Source organism: Ictidomys tridecemlineatus, chromosome 4 (assembly GCF_052094955.1).
Source record: "Ictidomys tridecemlineatus isolate mIctTri1 chromosome 4, mIctTri1.hap1, whole genome shotgun sequence".
Classification (NCBI taxonomy): Eukaryota; Metazoa; Chordata; class Mammalia; order Rodentia; family Sciuridae; genus Ictidomys; species Ictidomys tridecemlineatus.
The window spans coordinates 200,247,276-200,268,239 of record NC_135480.1 but is presented as its reverse complement, the minus strand read 5'-3'; the positions used below and the strand labels follow the sequence as shown (position 1 = coordinate 200,268,239).

Genomic DNA, 20,964 nt, shown 5'->3' with positions numbered 1-20,964 from the left:
GACAGTTCAGAAAGGTACTCGAATGCCAGTCGAAAGAATTTGGGTTTGAATGTGGTTTTACATGAAGGAATCACATAGGTTGCATTTTAGAAACATTTCTGTGGCCATAAAGCTCAGGGTGGATTGGACAAGATGAGGTAGTTGATTAGGAGGCTATTCCATAGCCAAGTGAAAGAAAACAAGGCCAGACATGCATGGTAGCACATGCTTATAATTCCAGTGACTTGGGAGGCTGAGGCTGGAGCAAGTTGGAGGCCAGCCTTAGCAACTTAATGAGGCCCTGTTTCAAAAATTAAAAGGACTGGGTTAGAGCATCCCTGGGTTCAATCCCAGAACCAAAAAAAAAAAAAAAAAAGAAAAGAAAGAAAGAAAACAAGACCTGGACAAAGCAACAGTGATGTGGGAGTAGAGAGGGTAGCACAAAGCTAAATGATGTTAAGGAGGTAAAATCAGTGAGACTTCTGTGAGTGAGAAAAGTTGGGGATGACTGCTGGGGTTTTGGATTACCTAGGCCCAAGATAAAGGAGCCTGAGAAGAGCAGGACGGGAGATGAAATGCTCTGATTCGGTTTGGGTGTCTATGAATCTAAGGTGCATATTGGACCAGGGCATAGGATATAGAAGTGTGAGAGCCTCTGGAGTCAGGCTAATCACTGTAAAGCATCCCCTCTCTGCTAGAATCCTAGGATGTAGAGTCTAATTGGCCATAGCTCTTTCCTGCCTGTGTTACTCCCACTCCCCCAGATGGCCTTTGCTTCTTCACAGCTTTCGAGTGTGAGTACCTACTGTCAGGAATAGCTATTCCCAGATGATGCATGATCATCCCCTTTCTCTTCTCAAATATCCAATCAAATTTATGGTGCCCATATTCCTTAATCAGACTGTTATCAGAGAGTGAGCTGGATGAATTTGATTTAAAGCAGATTGTAGCACCAGCCAGTGACTGCTCCTGGCCCTAATCAACACTCCTTCACTCCTAGGAGAAGATGCCTTGAGCTAGATGGACTTTAATGGGCACTTCTATCTCTTAAGCACTAGCTCCATTTTGGCCAAGTCTCTGGAAAGTTGCCTCTCAGCTTCCCAGATTGTACCCTATAGAGCTCAGGAAACACAATCTTTTCTTTATGAGGATGATACTAATACTGTTAATAATAGCTAACAAATGTAGAGTTTTTTTATTGTGACAAATTTCATCTTAAGTGCTTTTGATTTGTTATTTGTTGAGTGTTCAAATTAGTGTTGAGACTGGACTAATACTATATCTGTTGTAGAGATGAGGAGCATGAGATTCGTGAGAATTCACACCTGAAAAACTAGAAAGAGGTGGAGTTAAGACTCATCTAAGTCTGTTGTACCCCCAAGGCCTAGGCTTTTTACCATTAAACTATACAAATTTTCATTTTTCCAGAGCCTTCTCAAAAGGTTTGATTTTCTGGACTTTGTCCTGGTTGCTGTAATCTGACTTTTCATCTTGAAGTCTGTATGTGGGTGCTGAGACAGCAATTCCTTGAAGCTTGAAGCTGATGGCTGCTCCTGGAAAAAGATGCATTTAGATGAATGGCAAAGAGACAACTGGGCTTCTCCGCCCCTTAATGGGATATAACTTATATAGTGTCAGCTGCAATTGCTGACTGAATGGTCCAATGATTTGGGGGATCCTGGTAGGAGTGTTTTCCTTGTCCTAGCATGCTTGTGTGATAGGAACCTAGAAGAAGAATGGGTGTGTTTGTCCAACTTTATGGCTTTGAATGCTGATAATTTGTAGACAGGGAATACAGGGGCGTTAGAACTGTGGAGTGGGCAGATGTGGAGGAGGCATGGCTACGGGAGGAAGCAGGCCCATGGAACAGAGAACAACTTTGTTTATCTAGTGGTGGGATGTGGGTGTAGAGGAAAGCTTTGCAGTCGAGCTGAGGAGACGGAGTGGGGGCTGTTGGGCTGGCAGCCAGCCCCCCACCACTGCCAGGGGTCCATGATGGTTGCCTGTTATAGGAAATTTTGAAAAAGGGATGTACTGTCCCAAGGAGAAAGGACAGATCTGGTGCCTATGCACAGATCAAGCACTTAGAGCTCCTTTGTGTCTCCCAAGTCAGGATTGAGCCAGGAACAGGTTTGGCACTGCTGGCTAGGCTTCTGGCTGATAGCCACACACCTGCAGATTCTGCAGTGCCAGAATGAGTACTTGGGGCAAGAGGTTGCTGATTAAGGGACAGAACATTATCTTTACTTGCTACACTACTGAGCCACCAGACAGATGCTGCTCTCCTTACCTCACCTCATCTAATCCCCACCCACCCTTCAACACAGATTCTTAAGGGAATCAAGCCCCCCTCCCCCTTTTTTCCCTCTCAAGAGCATAAGTAGCCAACAAAGTAGTGTCATGAGGAGTGGACTTTACTTCTAGGCACACTGCTTTCTGTGATCTCGGTATCATGGAGACACCAAATGCTCACCCAGGACTGAACCTGACAGAGTTGGGGTGAGCGGCAAAGCACTGGGAAAGCTTATAAGCTGGGAATTAGAAGACCCAAGTTTGAACCTGGGCTCCCCCAGCATGCACTTCTCTGTAACTTTGGGGAAATCACCTCTTTTTCTGCTCCCTCATCCCTAACATAGAAGTGATATTTTTTATCCCACAGGTTATCATGTGAGAAACAGGGGCATAGTAAAGAACCTCTCTGAACAAAGGGGATTATAATTAATATACATTTTTTTTGAGTTATTAGGAGTGGCCAATGAGATCATGTATGTGCAGTAAAGCACCTAGCAGGTAGCACTTGGCAGAATCTTTACCTATCAGCCAGCCTGTGAAAGTATCAATAATGCTGTTGAAACCACTGGGCCAGATGAGAAAGAAATTGAGTTAGCCATGATATCTTAAATCAGCAAACTAAGAGAAGCTTAGACTGACTGGGAGCCATGCCATGAGGCAGAGGGGTCAAAGCTCCTGAATGCAGCTACCTACTGCTGTGGCTCCCCCTGGTGCTTGAGAATTGTAGGTACCTCTGGCCCCAACCAGTGCCAGAAAAGAAAAAATATCTTACTTGTCCAGGAAGCCAAAACCTTCAAAATTAACACAAAAAGATGTAGATTCCAGAAAGCAAAAGTGTATTCACAAGTGTCCAGAATACTTGGGATACCAAAATAAGCTCCAGTGCCCATATCTGAATCAAGAAGCAGCCATGAGGTTGAGTATCATCTCTTTGTAACTGAACTGCATCTAAGGCTTGTGTGGGTGGAACTCTCCTTGGCCCACTGTCCAGCCACCCCTAGATTGATTCCGGCCAGTCCTGACCCCAGTTTTTACAAACTTTTGCTTTCTCATTAAGCACTTACCTCCTTGGTTTATTGGTATCTCCATTTTTGGTATGAAGCATACCCAGAGCATTAGTCCTTGGGGTGGCCTAGCCTGGGCTCCTTTGCCTAAAACTTAATCTTTTCCCCACGATCTCATTTCTGACCCAAAGAAGGGAGCATGGCCAGCTTTGAGCCCCTTCTGTTAGAATATACTGTTGGAAAAACCAAGGCCTCAGGGGATTAGCCAGGTTCCAAGTTCTAATTCTGTCACCAGCTAGCTGTGTGCTGGTGAACCAGTCCCTTCCCTTGTCTGAACTTCAGTTTTCTCATCTGCACAACAGTAATGAATATGTCACCTAGTACAAAAAGTTGACAGAATTAAATGAGAAAATGCACAGAAAGTGCCCAGCACAGAGGTTAGCATGGCATGGAGACTCAGATGTTTTCTTTCCACCCTAGCTGAAGTCAGGTATGCCAACAGAATTTTTCATGGTGCTTAACCTCAACCCTGCTTGAAACAGTGAACCTAAACAAATAAAATTGGCAGTTTTTTCAGCATTGTGGCAGAGGCTCGCGTAGAGTCACCATGGCAGCTGCCATTGGTATTGGAGGCTGCATCTCAACAAAAGCAGTATCTCAGTATTGTCCTATTTCTCCACTTTACATCCTAAACCTCCTTTGGCCCTTGGTACCCCAAACCAGCAAGTATTATTATTTTGCAGAGGAAGACCTCAAAGCTTAGACGGGGTCAAATGACTGTCTGATGGAGCTGGATTTGAACCTAGATTTGATTGACTCTGCCTGACCTTGGGAATAGCAGCTGGCATGAGAGACCTGTGGATTCCATTTCCCCCAAGCTCATCCTCTTTGCTATTGTAGATACCTTAAGGAGCAAGCTGTAGGAGCCCTCTGTCTGCTCTTTCTGGCCTCCACTGATATCAGAGCCTGTGGGTAAACCCTATGTCTGTTCTCCAGATTTAGTGATGAAGGGATGGAAGTGATTGAACGGCTCATCTATCTGTATCACAAGTTCCATCAGCTAAAGGTTAGCAATGAGGAATATGCGTGCATGAAAGCAATTAACTTTCTAAACCAAGGTAAGTAGCTGGGAGAGAGGCAGTGGGATTCCCCCCACCCCCCCCCACCCCCCCACCCCCCCACCCCCCCACCCCGCCTGTGAGCATTTAACCTCTATTTCATTCCCTCCCCTTCCTTCAGGACTGTCACAGAAGCTCTCATACCATGTGGCTACCAATTTTAGAGGCCTGCACTCCCCCTTGTCATCATCCTGCCCCTTTACAGTGCAAGGAATGCTTTGTATTTTTTCTTGAAATCTAAATGCCACAATCTCTATAACTCATAGAGGAAGGGAGAGGATTCACTTTGTTTAGTCAGTTTTAATGCATTTAAACACAGACACCAAGGACAGTACATGCGTCATTTAAAATATGTGCTAGTTTACCAGCGACTAAAGAAGAGCAGAGTGACTGATGAAACTACTGGAGATAAGGCCTCTGTGACAGGCTGGCAGTGGTTCTGATACCTCTTCAGGGAAGAGTGGTGATGCACAAAAACTCAGCACATGCATATCATGCATGGTTTTTAATTAAAAGAGTGGATGTGATTTATATGGAGCATTACCTGCAACGTGGCACTTGGTAGCTGCTGGTAACCAGCATATAAAGGAGAATTTGTGTTCTTTTATCCAAAGTGAAATAAGTGTTCTGCTCCCAGAGTGGAATTGGGTGATTTTGGTGCCTGTGGCATTGAAATGCTCTCTTCCTGTGCTGTTTCCCAGCTTAGATAGAGACTCTTGATTTCCTCCTCGTTGTTCAGTCTCCCCCTCATGCTGGCCAGACCTCCTTCTGCGGCTTCTGCACCATTCATGCATGTATTTGGTGCTCTGCATGCCTCCTTTAGGCCAAACCCTGTGCTGAGCATTGAAGACATCAACAAATATTAGACCCCCAGGTTCCTCCAGAAACATACACTGTACTGGCACTTGACACATAAATTGTGCCTCAAATGGGGGAAATCAGTAGCAGCTTCTTGGGGGAGGAAAAATTTGAGGTGGGCCTCAAAGGCTGGGTAGGGTAAGGTTTATATAGAAAATATTAATACATATTCTATATAAAATATGTATTAATATATTCTCTATATTAACATTATATATTACATAATTAATATTAATGTTATATATCATGTGTAATTAATAATTACATATAATATTAATATAGAGAATATATAAATACATAATAGTCTACATATAGAATATATATTAACATATTCTATATATAGAATATTACATATATTCTATGTATAGTCTTTATATATAGAAAAAGGGTTTTATGTGTGTTGATAGATTAGATAGGAAGGAAGGATGGACAGACAATAGCCCAGGTAGAATTGTAAGAGAGACAATAGAGATCTCATGCATGTGTTTGTGTGTGTCTGTGTGTGTTACATACACCAACATATAGGTATCCCCAAGATTGGCTCCAAAGATGAGAAAATTCAGAGATATCATGAAGGATAAATTTGAAAAATAAGTTAGTCATTTGTTCATCATTCATGGTGCCTGTTTTGTAGTACACCCTGTGCTGGGAGCTGAGTATGAAGTTGAGAAAGACACAGCCTAGCCCTGAAAAGATTCAATCTAGTACTATTCTTTATGTTATTTTTTACTTCTCTTCCCTTATCCAGAACTTATTTCCTCCGTATCAAAAAGGGAAAAGAGCCCCTGTTGTGACAGTGTTTAATAATTTTTAATTGAGGGATGTACATATTAAAGAAGCTATTATTTTTCCTCATTAGAAAACCCTTCCCATTCCTCGTGTGTGTGTTTTGTTTTGTTTTTCTACAGATATCAGGGGTCTGACCAGTGCTTCACAGCTGGAACAATTGAACAAGCGATATTGGTACATTTGCCAGGATTTCACTGAATATAAATATACACATCAGCCAAACCGCTTTCCTGATCTCATGATGTGTTTACCTGAGATTCGATACATTGCAGGTAATGTTCTAGGTCCTGGGCCCCCAACCCTTCCTTGCGTGTCTTAGCTTGTGTAGGATACAAGATTATAAGTGTTTTCTGGATGCTTATTCCAGGCTCATTACAACCTGTGTAAAAGAGTTACTACCCTTGCCCTCAGAAAAATTCTGTTGTAGTAAGAAGTTTTTTGTCTTCTTTGTAGAGAAGCTCTCATTTCAGGATCTCCTATGATGTGCAAGGGTATCCATGGCCTTATTACCATTTAAATTTAGAACAATCTCTGCAAGGTTGATTTGGTATGGTCCTTCTGTGGATAGGAAAACATGCTTGGAGTATTGAAGTATCTTAAATTAACTTCATTTCCCAAATTTTTTATTTTAAGAGAGTAAATTTTATGAGAATTATCTCAGTTTAAAAACAAAAAAACAAGAAAAAAATCTTATGTCATAGGATTACCTATGGGCTTTCCAGGGTCATTTAAAGTGGTGTCTTTAAAATTCTGTTTGCAAAGGAATTTTGTGTATCGGGATATGTATTTGTGTGTGGTCTTCACCCCCACTCCACTTCTTGACATTTAATAGGTCTGCTTCCATGCATAATCTTGGCTTTTTTGTTGTTGTTGCTTTAATTCATTTAGTAAGGGTTCATGTTTCTAGCTGTCCAGCATGTACTGAGGAGCAGCTTAAAAATGTGATCTCTAGATTGTGATTATTCCTACAAAATTCAGCAGTACAATTTTTGAAGGAAAAAACTTTAATCTGTCAAAGGAGGATTTTTTATTTGTTTCCTACTTTTTGGGTCACAGAACAACGTAGCAGATATAAGGTGGACCTGGCAGCATTTAAAAAATGGACATAGTTATCTCAGCTAGGAAGCTTTAAAAAAAAGTCAGTGTTTGGGTTGCACCTTCAGACTTTTTGGTTTAATTGGTATGGGGTGGAACCTGGGTATCAGTGTTATTTAAATGCTCCCCAGGTGACCTGGGTTACTGTCTGGAAGAAGAACCACAGGCTTAATTTACCTTAGTTTACAGAGTATATTAGCATGCTAAATGTTCTAAGAAGCCCTGCAATAAAAAACCTGTAAAATTCTTTTAACCCCAAATTTCTCAAGGCTCTTTGCCCCTACAATCCCTCTCTTTCTCCTCTGTACTTTTAGTAACCTATTTGCTATTCTGAAAAGCATTATTTTGTAGAATAACTAGATTCTACAAGGGAAAAAAGAAAAAGGGATAGGTACTTTAGCTGAAAGAGGGCTAGATAGGACTACCTTTCATTTCAGATTCTTCATGTATAAAATGAGAATGGAAAGTGTTTATTACACAGAAATATGGTGAAATTAAATGAGATAATGCATTTAACACCTAGCACAGTAAGTATTCCCTGGACAGAATGATTATATGAGTCTTCTAAGGGCACCAAAATGATTCGATAGCAGAGTGGTTCTCTGCATCTGGCCTTTGCCATACTCCTGGCACTTCCCTTGCCCATCACTCACTCAGGTGATAGTCCCCCTTCAGCTGCCCAAGAGAAAGCAGGTGCCCTCTTCTACTAGTGGCCATTGCTAACTCCTCTTCTCCTACCTTTCCCCAGGAAAGATGGTGAATGTACCCCTGGAACAGCTGCCCCTCCTCTTTAAGGTGGTGCTGCACTCCTGCAAGACAAGTGTTGTCAAGGAATGACCTGTTCCCTGCACCAGCCACAGCGCCTTGGATAGGCAGGACAGGCTCCAGAGGAAAGAGCCAGAGAGACCAACATGGAGGCTGTACAGCTGTTGTTTCTATTGCAGGAAGAGTTTTTTGTTTGTTTGTCTGTTATTTTAACCTCATTTTTCTATATATTTATTTCACGACAGAGTTGAATGTATGGCCTTCAACATGATGCACATGCTTTTGTGTGAATGCAGCAGATGCATTTCCTTGCAGTTTACAGAATGTGAAGATGTTTAATGTTACAGTGTTGTCCTTGTATAGAGATAGTTCTTTTGTATTTTGAGGGAGAGAGGGCAGGGTGGCTGAGATGACTATGTCCATAGTGTTGACAAAGACGACTACCTCAATGGAAATGGGGGTGTGACCATCCCTACTTTTTCCACATTTTCTCACAGACTTATACATTTGTCTGTCAGAGAGCAAACTGCCTTTTTCTAGCCACAGACTTTTCAGGTAAAAGAGTGCACCAAAGTGGTGCTGGGAGAAGTACTCATTGAGGTGGGTGAGATGCAGGAGATGAGGATTAAGCCATCTCATTTCTTTGAAAAATATGAAAGTTGAGAGTAGGCACAGCGACCAAATCTAAAGCAGGTGTCTTCCCACCCAAGAAGTCCTGAGGGCAGAAGACTGTCTGTCCTTACATCCTGCTGCTCCCTCCCATCACTATCAAGTTTCTGCCACTGTCAACTTTTCATCCAGGCAAAGTCCCAGCAATAAGTCAATCCATAGGACTTGCCTACCAGCTCCCTTGGGGCTTACAGCTACCTAATTTCCTTATGTGGATCTGCTAAGGCCTGTCTTCCTCAATCTCCTTCCCTCTCCCATATAAATTTGACTTCCTGTCAGCCCTTTGAAAAGCTGACTGAGCAGAATGGCAGGTTTTCAATACTGATGCCCACTACTCATTTTTTATTATTATTTTCTTCAAAGGATAGTGGGATAAAGGCCAGGCTGCTGAATGAATAAATACTCCTTCTTTGGAATCCCCTGTTTCTCTCCACCCTACCCCACCCTCATGACTGAATCAAAAAGTATAGTCTCCTTTTTAAATAATGGAAAGGATCATTCACCTATCTGCTGATCAGAAATTTTTGCTCCTAAGTTTTATTCCAAGTTCTCTTAATCTCCCCAAAATGAGGCCAAATTTTTCCAGCACCCCAGAACAAAAAGCCCAGAGTAGCCCCGCTTACCCCTTAGGTGGCCTGCTGACCAGGGCCTGAAGGGCTGGAGCCAAAAGCATCTGGAATGAAAGGGGTGGGGGCCCTACACTACCTCATGTTTCTAAGGGTCTGGCTGGTACCTCAGCAGATATGGCCTAGACCCCTTTTATTTTGCTACCTGCCCTACCTAGTTCCAGGACTTTTTTCTTGCCTCTTTTAACTTTGGGCAGACACCAGGTCTGTCTTGGAGCTCCTTCAGGAGTTTTTCCCTTCTCTGCCTTAATATAGTGGCTGTTCCTGCCCACAACCAGGCACCTTTTTTTATAGCTAGTGCATCTTTGGGTGGGCTTGAGGGACCCATAGGACCTCCTTCTGCCTTCTGTTTGATCAAAGGCTGTTGCTCTCCCCCAACTCAGCCTAGTAAACCTACCCAGGGGGCTGTGACATCTTGTGCATACTGAGTTGTCTGGGTCTGATTGTAATATTTTCTTTCTGACAAAATATTACGGGTATCAACAGAGTGATGATTTTATCCTTTGATGGATCTAAAATTCAGAGCATTATTTCTCAGTTCTATTTCCCTAACTGCTCTGAGAAAGAAAGAAAAGACATGTCCCTCAGGAAAAGCTTCAACTAGCATATTTTTCATATGGCAGTGGGAAGATTTGTATGTGTTGTGTTTGTTTCTTTTCTTTTTTTTTTTCTTTTTCTTTCTTTTTTTTTTTTTTTTTTTTGTAGGTTCACAGTATTTTTCTTGTTTTCCTGAATTCTTTATTTAACCAACTAGACCATATTCTTTGGCTACAGGTCAGATTCCAGGCTGCCTTCCTCAAGATGAGGAGACACATATCAGAGACCCTTCTCTAAGACAGCTCCTGTGTGCAGCATCTTTCATGGCTTAGACCTCCATCTGTCAGATTATTATTTTTTAAATTGCTGTTAAAATTAAGCATTTTACCTATTCTGTTGGGTGTCAAAGGAAATTGCTCTTTGATGAGGCAAGAACATCTCTCTCCAATAATGTAGTATTAAACAGAGCAAGTTGTTAATTTGTGGAGTGGGGGAAAGGTTCTGCAAGTTGCCATTGTATAAATCCATTTTTACAAATGTTTGCAGCAGATTCCACAGAACAAAGAGCCCATTCATTGCCGAGAGCCCTGCAGAATCTCTGAGCCAAGTGGCTGTGTGTTCCGAGCCGGAGCCTGACCTGTGGCCCGCCTTTAATGTCTTCTGCACCCAGTCCTTTTATGACGTGGGCTTCTTCTAAACAGGGTAAAGTGAATGTGTTGCATTGCAAACTCAGGTATTATGAGGAGAAGGTAGGAGTGTAGCTAGCTGTGGAGACATTAGGTCAGCCACTAGATGTATTTGTGAATTTGGTTTGAAGGACACAGAGAAAGGTTGGAGGGGGAGGTTTGGTATGTTTGTTTTTTGCCTTTCTTCCCATAATGTTTGGTTAACAGGCAGCCTTTTTGCTAGTGGAAGAAGAAAAAAGTTGTACATGCTGTCTCTGATTCCTCTGTCTTCTGTCCTCTCTCTGATCCCAGCCACCAAAAGCACTCATTTTGAGTGAGAATTTTCCCACCATAAGAGTGTGACCCAGAAAGCTGTGTGGAAAGGAGAATCCCACCTCCTTGCACTGTGTGGAAACATGCAAGCTTTTTCCTTCTTTTCCTTTTGAACATTTTTTTGACCCAAAACAAAAGTTTGGAATCTTAGAGCTTCATCTGTAATTAATGCTGTCCAGCTCCCTTTGCAGATTTTTGGAGTTATTTGCAAAGTTTATAGTGGTCTTTCCCTTAATCTGGAGAATTCCCCCAAACCTGTCTAAAAGCACTCCACCTGGCTTAGAGGGCTCCCCACCCTGTGCACAGCCCACAAGTGAGGTGGGCAGGCCTCAGGGATAGAGGGAAACAGGCAGGAACCTCCCTATTCTGATACCCAGAACCTTAGCAGGGATGGGGGAACTTAGGGATCTCCATGGCCTCACTGGAAGTCATCCATTCCACACCAGACTGCTTCTGACCTTCCCCCACTTATCAGGGAAGTGAGTGCCTGCCATGGGCAGGATCACCAGATCCTTAAAACCCTGGCCTCTCTGGGTTGGCTGCCTTGCTTTGCTATACCCATTCTCCATAATTGTTTATTCTTGATTTCCTGGGAAATGGAGAGATGGAGACAAGACAACCTGGTATGGGAAACATCTAAGGCATGACCAAGGTTGGCCAGAAAGGGACCCTGGTCTGCCAGCAGGAAGTTGAGTTGTGATTCCAAGTCTTTAGTTTTGGGCCTCTGGTCTATGTGTTTTATCCTTGTTGCTTTTTAAATTTTTGCAATTGTTTTAAGAAATCCAGTCTTTCAGATCATCTCTTTTTTTAAACTTGGAATTTTTCTTTATTAACTTTTTTAAAGTTTAAAAAAAAACTGAATTAAAAAAAAAACAAAACACTACTCTTACCCCACACACACACCTGGATCCACAAGGTTATCCACACTCCCTTCTGCCTCCACAGTTGATCATTCTCCCTTTTTCCTCAGCTGGAAGCATCTATGTCCAGCATCTATGAAATGATGTTTTATCTGTGTCTCAGGATGAGAAACTGCAATCATCCCACCAGGTGCTGGAAACTGGTGAGCCTTGAGGCAAGGGTTTCTGGGGCCATAGCTCAGGGATGTGTATTTAATTACAGGGTCCCCAGAAACCCCTGTCTTGGCTGCCACAAGGAACATCTTCTCTTCTGGGCTTGGGAGCCAGGCCTGGACTGTTTTCTCAGAGGCAGGGGCCCCCAGAGAGCCTGCTGAGTGTGAGCAGGCTGGGGCTTCCTCTTTGGCCAGGCCTGGCCTACCTTGAGACTTGAAGATTTCTGACTGTCCTGCGACATGAGCCACAATGGCCCTGCCTCTACCAGCAAATAAACCTGGCCCCTTTGTTTAGACCTCCCTCTTCCAGGCCTACAGCCCTCAGAAGTCAGCTGTAGGCTTGAGAGGGAGCTATGGGGAAAGCCAGAGCCTGTTCCAAGCCTAAGAAAAATGTCATGATCCTAGTGGACACTAGTCCTCCAAATCCTGGAGCCAGCCCTTGCCGGCCAAAGGATCCTCTTTGTCCTTTGATGACCATTGTTTTCTTTGCTGAATGTCTTATAATAGGTGATAATATTGTTGACCAAATTTCCATGGAAAAAAAAAAAAAAGAAAGAAAAACTACCTCTTGTGACATCCTGGTCGATTCCTCTCAGAGGAATCCTGTGGGAAAAGAATATTGTCGCTGTTTACATGTTTCTTTCGGGAAAAAAAAACCCGCCTGCCCTGGGGTATTGGTGTTTTTGTCTGTGTTGCCATCCCAGGCCTGTGATAGGGGCTGTGGCTGCATTGTAATGTCTGGGCTGTGTCTGGGGAATCCTTCCCACCTGCCCGGCTAGGGCCAAGCCACCCCTTGAAGAGGCCTCCATCTCTTTCTTAGCTCCAAGGCATAGGGAGCATCACCTCCCACAAACACCACCTTCAGGGGCTCTGATGGCACCTGCATCATGAGCCTAACCCAGGCAACCTATCCTGGAACCACTTCCACCTGCAGACCTGTGTAGGAATCGAGTAAATGGGATGTCTCTGAGCCCTTGTTCCCAAAGGGCCGGCCAAGGGCTGCCTGCCAGCTTGGCTCCATCAACCCTGCATGACCAAATGATAGTTGGCGGGCTCTGCAGGCTATTCAGGCCCTCTGCTACCTCCCACACTTGCCTGTTGGCAAGGGATGGGCCCTGTTCTGTGAATTGACTACCTGTGGAAATGTGACCAATTAGTGTGAAATGCATGTTTAGCAAGTGTTAGGTACTGTATTTGAACCAATAAATGTGAATCCTTCTGCACATGGCATCTGTCTAAGAAGCTTGTTTGGGGCTCTGGGGAGGGATGGTGGGTACCCTGAAGTGAGGACTCAGGCCTTCAGACCTGGTTCTCCTGCTTATGCCGATATCCACCCCATTCCTACTGCCAAGAGCCCGGCAGAGCATGCTGTCAGAATTGCTTGAACCAGTGGACCTGTACAGACGGATGAACCTGCTGTGTGCCAGGCACTGCCTTAGGACCTTGCACAAACCTAAGCTTCCTTGAACTCTTATTTTATAAATGAAGAAACTCGATTGAGAATGGCGAAGGGACTCAACTAAGGTCACCTATCCAGAAAATGGCACAACTGGAGAAACCAAGTCTAGTGGAAGAAGCACATGGAATTTTGAGGCACAGTGAAAAAAGGATTGTAATTCAGGACCTATGTGGGGTAGAAAGGGCACAGAGAAATAGTGACTTATTCTACTGGGAAGGCTCAGGAAGGGTTTCCCAGGTGAGTATTGTTGAAGGAAGCCCCCAAAGCAAGTCACTAGGCACAGAGAGGAAAATAGACCAGGGAGAGAGATCAGCAGCATGTTCAAAGGCCCAGTTGTGAATCAGACATGAAGTATTCAGGTATAGCAAGGGACTGCCACGGCAGGAGTGGGGTGGGGGTTTAGCTGGGGCTTCGGAAGCAGCAGTCAGCCTAGAGTGCTACACAAAGGAATTTGAATCTTCTGAGTCTTTGGGAAGAGCCACATCTCAGTGACAGACAGCAGTGTGCTGGTTGTGTGGCCTGCCTCATGTGTTGTTGTGTCCTAGCAAATGAATACCTGTCTTTCCAGAAAATGGGTGAGGTCTCTTTCTTGGTTTTGGAACTGGGGATTAAACCTGTGGGGGTGGGGGAGACTCTAACACTGAACTATACCCCCAGCCCTTTTTATATTGAAACCGGCTCCTGCTAAGTCATCCTGGCTGGCCTCAAAACTGTGGTCCTCCTGTATCACTGGGATTATAGGCACGTGCCATAGCAGACAAATGATTCTTATTAGCGTTTCAAGAGCTGAGCAAATGGTGGCTCTGAGAGGTCAAGGGACACTGCCAGAATCTCACAGGAAGTATCAGAATCAGGCCTTGAACCTAGATCTCTACAACTCAAAAGCCTAGCTGTTCTTTGAGCCTGCTCACATGCTCAGAGTTTGGGTTGAGGGCTTTGTGGAGACAGGTGAGAGGAAGGAAGGTCTGGGGGGATGAAGGCTAAGGAGAGTCTCATCAAAGTTCATCAAATCCTCTGTGTGGACTGGGGCCTCCCAGCTGCCTTCCATGCCTTGGCCCCAGCACAAGAGACCAGAGAGCCCTTGAGGCTTGAAAGAGGTGGTTTCAAACAAAGGAACTGCTCCAGAAGGAGTTAATGGGCTGTCTTCTCTGCCCACAAGCTGAAACAGACACAGAGGTGCAAGGAGAAGAAGGCCTGACTGCTGCCTAGTGAGAATACGTCCTTTGGCTGGTGCCTCACTGACATGGTCTCATGAAATCCTCAGGATACTTAAGGAGGTGGAGGTCTTAGCCTCACTTTACTCTGAAGCAAACTCAGGCTTGAGAAAGATAAGCCATTTGCCTAAAATGACACATGACACATGGGCAGAATTCGTTTTTTGAATACAGGTCGATCTGATACCAAAGTTACAACAACTTCCTCCCTGCTCCGCCTTAGCAGTTAAATAGTGCTGAATATGAATGTCTGGAGTTTGTAACAAAGCTCAGGAATGGCCTTTGGTTGAACTTTTTGCTATTAAAAAAAAAAAACAAAAAACTCCATTAAACCAATAAAGAATTAATTCTGTGAAAAGTTGACGAACTGACCCAATCAGACTGCACTGAAAAGCAGTTTTGTCCCCAACACCCCAAATACAGGTGGGGTGTCCCGGTTGACAAAGAACAAGTTCTGTTGCCAAAAATGTAGGCTATGCTGTTCTCTATTTTCTTCCCAGTAATTCCCAACTGTCCTTGGCATATTAAAGGCTCTGAGAAGTCCTACAAGAAGAAAACTAATTTTGTTTAGCACAGGTACTGCCAAAAGTATGTGAGCATTAGACATTTTCCTCCCGTTGAAATTCAGTTGAGACAGTGTTCCATGGAATAAAATTTAGGACGCTGCTTCACATTTACAAATTGCTACTTAGGTAACACTGAGCTTTTGGTTTTCTGGAGTGCTAGGCAATAATCTGGAAATAAATAGTAGTAAAGCAGGGCTGGGATATGGCTCAAGTGACAGTGGTGCTTAGCATGCTGAGGCTCTGGGTTCCGTCCCCAGCACTGAAATAATAAGTAATGAACATAGAGCAAGGCACTGTGACAATGTTTTATGTGGATTAGATTAGTAATCCTCCAAAGCAACTTGACAAGGTTGATGCTGTAATGATCCCAATTTACAGAAAAGAAAACTGAGGCCCAAAGCACAGTGATTTGCCTAAGGTTACATAACTAGTGGGACCTCAGGAGTGACTCAAAACCAGCACTGATTGAGTATGTGTTTCCTTTTAGCAGAATCTGCGCTGAGAGCTTTCTAGGCAAACGCAGCTGCATAACCAAAGAAATGGAATGCTGACTGCTCTCTGTTGGTTGTGTTAGAATCTGAAACCAAAACCCCCAGAAACAATGGCAGGAGAGGGTGTTAGGAGTAGGTTGGGGCTGGCTCCATGGAGTCCTTCCCAAGGATCATTTCCCTTGGGCAGTGGATAAGACAGCGGCACATCAACCAGGGGTCTTGCTAAAAGTTCTTGTTCTTGTTCTTGTTCTTTTTCTTTTTTTTTTTTTTTCGTTTCCTGGTACCAAGGATTGAACTCAGCTACTTCCAGCTCTTTAACAGTCGTTAGTGACCTTGACTTGGATACCTCTCTGATCCTCATTTTCCCTGTCAATAAATAGAGGTGATAGTGTCTGTGGTAACGGATTTAAGGAAGATTGAAGCTGGCTCAAAGTTGGGGCTCTGTAAAGTCAATATATAAAAAAGTTGCAGCCCTACACCTCAATCATGGAAGCCCAGCAGCACCAGGAACCACCCCTCTGGTTTGACCTGGCTGCCCATCAGGGTTTTAGGTCTACAGTAGTCATCAGCCTCTCAGCCTGTGGCAAAAGTGCCCAACTGCCAGACCCAAGGCTCTTGGAGTCTTGTTCCCTTGGCAACAAGTCTCACCATGGAGACCACAGCCCCATCCTTGCCCTCCTTGCAAGCTCCCTCTCTACTAACCATCCCTGTTCAAAGCCCAGGCCTACGAGCAGCATAGGTATTCAAGAGTGCTTTAATGAAGCACTCCTGTAGGGTGAGGAGTTCGAGGCACAGCCAACAGGAGCAGCAACGGAACCCCCCTGTTCTGAGTGTCCACTTTGTGCCTGGAACGGTCCTGAGGCATGGTCTCCTTGTGGTTAAAGCCAGGCACTCATTCTGTTTAACATAAGCAGAAACCCAGGCTCAGGAGGCAGCAAGGACCATATATATCAAAGTCTTCAAGCTATTCATTCTTGGAATTTAAACTTGAATTGAGGGCTTCTGACTCAGGAATCTGTGTTTGTTTTCTGCAACCCCCTTCCCCCCAGTATGGCTAAGACAGCCTCCAACCACAATCTGGGGAGGGTTGGATAGTTGGGAGGACCTCCTCCACCCAGACCTCTGTGGCAGCACAAGCAGCAGCAACCAGAGGCCCTTTGAGCCCTGGGCTGGGCCCAGCAGCAGTGGAGGAACTGCACTATTTTAAGCCAGGGCCAGAGGGCCCCATGTGGGCACAGGGAGAGTGGCCTCGGGCCCTTAGCCAGCTTCCCGGAAGTCACCATGGCCTCCCTCCTCTCCTCCGAGCAGCTTTCTGAGGCAGTCACTTCCCCACAAACAGGAAGGAGGCTCTTAGGCCAAGACCTCCAGCTCCAGCTTCCTCCCCCTGCCTCCCCCTACCCAGTCCTCTGCTATATGGGGGAGTCCACCAGCTCCAGATCCCGATCCACATCCTTATCCAGGCCAACTCCTAGCAGGTGGGTGGGAGGGGCCCTGAGTTTATGTTGCCCCAGCCACCCCAGTTCTCCCATGACAGGCCTCCACTTTCCTGAGTGGACCCTAAGAGCAAAGAGAAAGAGCTAAATGACTGAATGTAGCAGAAAGAGAGGAATTGGGACAATCTAAGAGAGATATGCAGAAATAAACAGTGACTGAGCCATCGTGACAGAGACAAAATTAGAGACAGTGAAGAGATACCAGAGCCACCTCTACAAGGGGCCGGGGCCAAGAGGGCAGGGACATGACTCTGAATGGTGGCTCCTGACCACCCCCCAAGTACAGACACAGTCTCAGGGATGTGGGGGGCCCACCGGCTGCGTGGCTGAACAAGAATGTGGGGAGCAAGGCTGGGTCACCCCTTGAGGGCCAAGCGTGTGCACATGAGATAAGCTACCCAAGGAAGAGGGCCCCAGCTGTGCTGCACGCTCCAGGAGCCTGGCGGGGAGGCCCAAGGCTGGAGCCCAGCCCTGCCAGACGGCCCACACCTGCTTCTCCCCTGGGGGCTCCACCAGGCCTCATTCTAAAAGGTCTCAGGTCCCTTGGACCTGCCTTTGAGGGTGTGCAGGTTCTGAGCATGCCCGTTCATAGAAGAGCAAAGCAGGTCCCAGAAGCAGTGCCAGCTACAGAGAGGCTCTTGCCTGGCTCCTCACAATCTTGGCTTGGGTGAGGAGACAAGGGTGGAGGACACCATGCTGACCAAGCACAGCAGAGAGAGCAGCAGGCTGTAGAGTCATGCTGGGAGGGGGTGCAGCTCTGCACTGGAATGTGAATTGTCCCCATGTGGTATTGTGTGCTCCTGTGCTCCTGTGCGAGTGTCTGTGGGCCTATGTCCACATGCTTCCTCAAGCATGAGTCTGTGTAGAGGTATATGTGTCCACATGTTGCGAGGAGCCCCATGCAGCCTCCACGGGGGCCCGTTCTCAGTCTAGAGAAGTAACCCCCAGAGGTACCTGGTATCTCCCACCCCCAACCAGGTGGTCCAGCCTGGAGAGCCAGGAGGAGGAGGGGGAAGAGCAAGCAGGTCTAGGGCAGGCCCCCGCCTCCCTCCCCACACTGCAGCTGAGGCTCCCGCTGGCCCCGGCCTTGACCCAGCACTATGGACTTCTCTGACATTGGCATCGGATCTGAACATCTGGCAGAAGGCTGATAAGGGGTGCAGCGGAAACAGTCTCTGCTGCTGCCAACAGGCCCGCCCCCTCCACTACCCTGAACAGGGTCTCCATGTCCACATTCCCTCTGGGCCCCTGCCCCTCTCTTCTCATTCTCTGCCGGAGTCTCCATCTCTGTCTTGTTTCCCTCTCATCTCTTCTCTCTTTTTCTCCTACATTTCTCTCTCTCTGTCCCTCTGAATTTCTTCTTTCTCATCCCCAGTCCCTGACCTCCAGGGTCTGTTTTATTTTTCTTAATTTGTTTTAGTCATAGATGGACATAATACCTTTATTTTATTGTTAAGTTTTTTTAAGATGGACACAATATCTTTATTTATTTTATTTCATTTTTATGTGTTGCTGAGGATCAAACCTAGTTCCTCACACCTGCTAGGCAAGTGCTCTGCCGCTGAGCCACCACCCCTGCCCATGAGGGTCTTTTTTGTTATCAGGGGTCTTCCTTTTCTCCTCCCTCATCTCGTATTTTGCCTGTCTCGCCATAGCTTCTCTCTCTTTCTGGTTCTTTCTTCACTGTATTCCAATTGCCACCCGATGAATCTACCCTGCTCCCCTCTGTTTCAGTTTCTGGGTCTCTGATTTATTTGTTCTTTAGTCCACCTCCAGGAAATGAGCCTGGCACTTTGGGAAATCCCCACTCAGGAGAGAGACCCTGGGCTTTGTTTGCCTGGGGAGGGGGAAGTAGGGAAGAGCCTAAGTCAGGACTACACCCCTGCTCCCTCCCCTCTGGTAGGTCTCATGGCCTGGGACCACCTGGTTGGAGTTTGAAGGAAAAGGCAAAAAGACAGGCCACCCAGGGCTCCAGAGTGAAGAGGAGCCTGAGCCTAGAAGCTAGGCAGGCTCTGGATCCCCACTGCCTGGATTTGAATGCCGAGCCCATCACTTCTTGCTTTGTGACTTTGGAAATATGCCTGTCTCTCTGCTAGGTCGTCTCACGCGGCTCATGGTGGTGAGCAGAAAATATTGCTCACCTTTCAGGATGGTGGAGAGGGTTTCAGTCATTCCAAGGGCATCTAGCACATAGGGGGTGCTTTCGAGTTCTGGCTGTCAACTTGTTGCCCCCCCTACCTGTCCCCATGGAGCACTCAGTACGAGTGAGGGCCAGTATAGGAGGGAGATGGGTAGCCCACAGGAAGTAAAGATGTCAGTAAAAATATCCAGGGTTGATTAGGGGATGAGGAGCATCCAGCCTGCATGGTGGCAGGTGACAAGTGACAGCTGTTGTCTACAGAGGAGACAGCATGGAGGTCATAGAGCCCTATACCTACATCAAGCATGCAGGCCTTTGATGAGGGCAGCAGTCATTAAGAGCTAGCCCATGCTGCCCTGGGCTGGCTGCTCCAGACCCAGAGGTAGATCAGGCCCTTCCTTGAGGGATCCCCCTGCCGAGTGAGTCACCCCATCAGAAGGGCAAGCGATGTTTGTGGGGATGTTGCAATGGCAGACTCAACACAGAAAAGGCCTCTAAGGGCAGAGCAGCCAGGCCTTCAGCTAGTTGTTTGTTTGTGTTTTTCTGGAATTTACTGAGCACACATGACAGACCAGGCAGCCACTAAGTATGTTACACATGCTGTCTCATTTTGTCCCCATTGTGCAAGGAACACATGAGGCACAGAAAGGAGATGACTGGTCCCAGGTTACACAGCCAGAAAGTGACAGAACTGGGATTTAATCCAGAGTTTGCTACCAATTCCCCTTCTTGTAGCACAAGGATTCACCACGACACGATGGCAAAGCAAGGCTGGTTCTTTCCATATTATCCCAGCATTAAAAGACCCCATTTGTCCTGTTCAAGAAGGCAGGGCTGGGAACAGTAGTGCACACCTGTGATCACAACAGTTCTGGTGGCTGAAGCAGGAGGATCGCAGGTTCAAAGCCAGTATCAGCAATTTAGTGAGGATATAAACAACCTAATGAGACCCTGTCTCAAAATTAAAAAAAAAAAAAAAGATAAAAAGGGCTGGGGATGTGGCTCCCTGATAAAGTGCCCCTGGGTTCAATCCCTGGTACTAAAAAAAAAAAAAAAAAAAAAAAAAGGAGGAGGAGGAGGAGGAGGAGGAGGAAGGGAGGGAGGGAGGCAGCCCCTGGGATTACACACGCATAATCCCCAAGGTGGCTTGGGAGGTGGAGGCAGAAAGATCACTAAGCAACTCAGTGAGATCCTGTCTCTAAATAAAATGCAAAATAGGGCTGGGGATGTGGCTTGGTGGTTAAATGGCCCTAAATTCAATCCCCAGTACCCAAAAAACCAAAAAACAAAAACAAAACAAAACAAAATTAAAAAAAAAAAAATCCTTGCATTGAAATAGGAAAAAAATTAAAAATAAAATTAGGAATAAAATGAAATGAAATAAAGTAAAATGGAGGATTAGTTTTAGGTTCCAGACATAGGCAAGGGAAGTATCTCCTGTAAGAACATTTATGGTGAAAAAGACATGTGGTCATGCATGTTAAGGAATCAGTTATGATGTAGGTAGAATTAGAATATATGTACTCAGAATAAGTTATGACTGTCATTAAAATTATGTGTTCACATTTTTTTTTAATGACAGGAATAATAAGGAAAAGACACACTCAGTTTTAAATATAGTTGGCTCCGAAAAATCCCCCTCATCCTTCTCTTACCCCTTTCAAGCCAGGTAAGAGAGGTACCTGGCATGATTTGCCCATTTTTTCAAATGAAGATGGAAGGAGCATGGAGGGAGTTCCCAGCCATGATTGCCCTGGGGTGCCCTGTGCCCCTCCCCACCCACCAGAACAGAGGCTGGA

The 20,964-nt window shown here is 45.5% G+C and overlaps 1 protein-coding gene across 7 annotated transcripts in view; it reads left to right on the top strand.

The window, feature by feature from the left end:
* Nr6a1 (nuclear receptor subfamily 6 group A member 1) overlaps positions 1-20,964 on the top strand; it is a 229,022-nt gene that overhangs the window by 205,825 nt on the left and 2,233 nt on the right. For 5 of the 7 annotated variants that reach the window (XM_021723529.3, XM_078048188.1, XM_040286303.2 and 2 more), the window contains 3 exons: positions 4,272-4,393; positions 6,160-6,312; positions 7,884-10,434. In XM_021723529.3, coding sequence (XP_021579204.1) covers positions 4,272-4,393; positions 6,160-6,312; positions 7,884-7,972 — 364 coding nt within the window. In that variant the 3' untranslated portion in view covers positions 7,973-10,434. Of the gene's footprint in view, positions 1-4,175; positions 4,394-6,159; positions 6,313-7,883; positions 13,031-20,964 lie in introns of those variants that run through there. The other 2 variants (XM_040286302.2, XM_040286306.2) reach the window with 2 other exon arrangements.